This window comes from Mizuhopecten yessoensis, unplaced genomic scaffold (genome assembly GCF_002113885.1).
Source record: "Mizuhopecten yessoensis strain PY_sf001 unplaced genomic scaffold, ASM211388v2 scaffold2125, whole genome shotgun sequence".
Classification (NCBI taxonomy): domain Eukaryota; kingdom Metazoa; phylum Mollusca; class Bivalvia; order Pectinida; family Pectinidae; genus Mizuhopecten; species Mizuhopecten yessoensis.
In genome coordinates, this window is record NW_018404390.1 from 117,638 (window position 1) to 117,953 (window position 316).

At 42.7% G+C, this 316-nt stretch overlaps 1 protein-coding gene across 2 annotated transcripts in view; it reads right to left on the minus strand.

Moving 5' to 3' along the window:
• LOC110445233 (serine/threonine-protein phosphatase 2A activator-like) overlaps positions 1-316 on the minus strand; it is a 17,390-nt gene continuing 17,074 nt past the window's right edge. For both annotated transcript variants that reach the window (XM_021489737.1, XM_021489736.1), the window contains exon 6: positions 1-119. In XM_021489737.1, the coding sequence (XP_021345412.1) occupies positions 16-119 (104 nt within the window). In that variant the 3' untranslated portion in view covers positions 1-15. The remainder of the gene's footprint in view (positions 120-316) is intronic.

Sequence of the window (316 nt, forward strand, 5' to 3'; positions counted from 1 at the left end):
ATCAGGTGACATACTCTACCTTTGAAACACCTGTAGGGCAACAGGCACAGCATCCTCCTCCTGTAGTGCTCCTATCTTAAACAGACAGCACAGGAAGGCCACAAAGGACAGCTCATGTCCTGGGAGAAGAGAAACAATAAATATACCAATCTGAGGTCCTACAGGAAGAGAAACATACACATACCAATCTGATGTCCTACAGGAACAGAAACAATACACATACCAATCTGATGTCCTACAGGAAGAGAAACAATACACATACCAATCTGATGTCCTACAGGAAGAGAAACATTACACATACCAATCTGATGTCCTA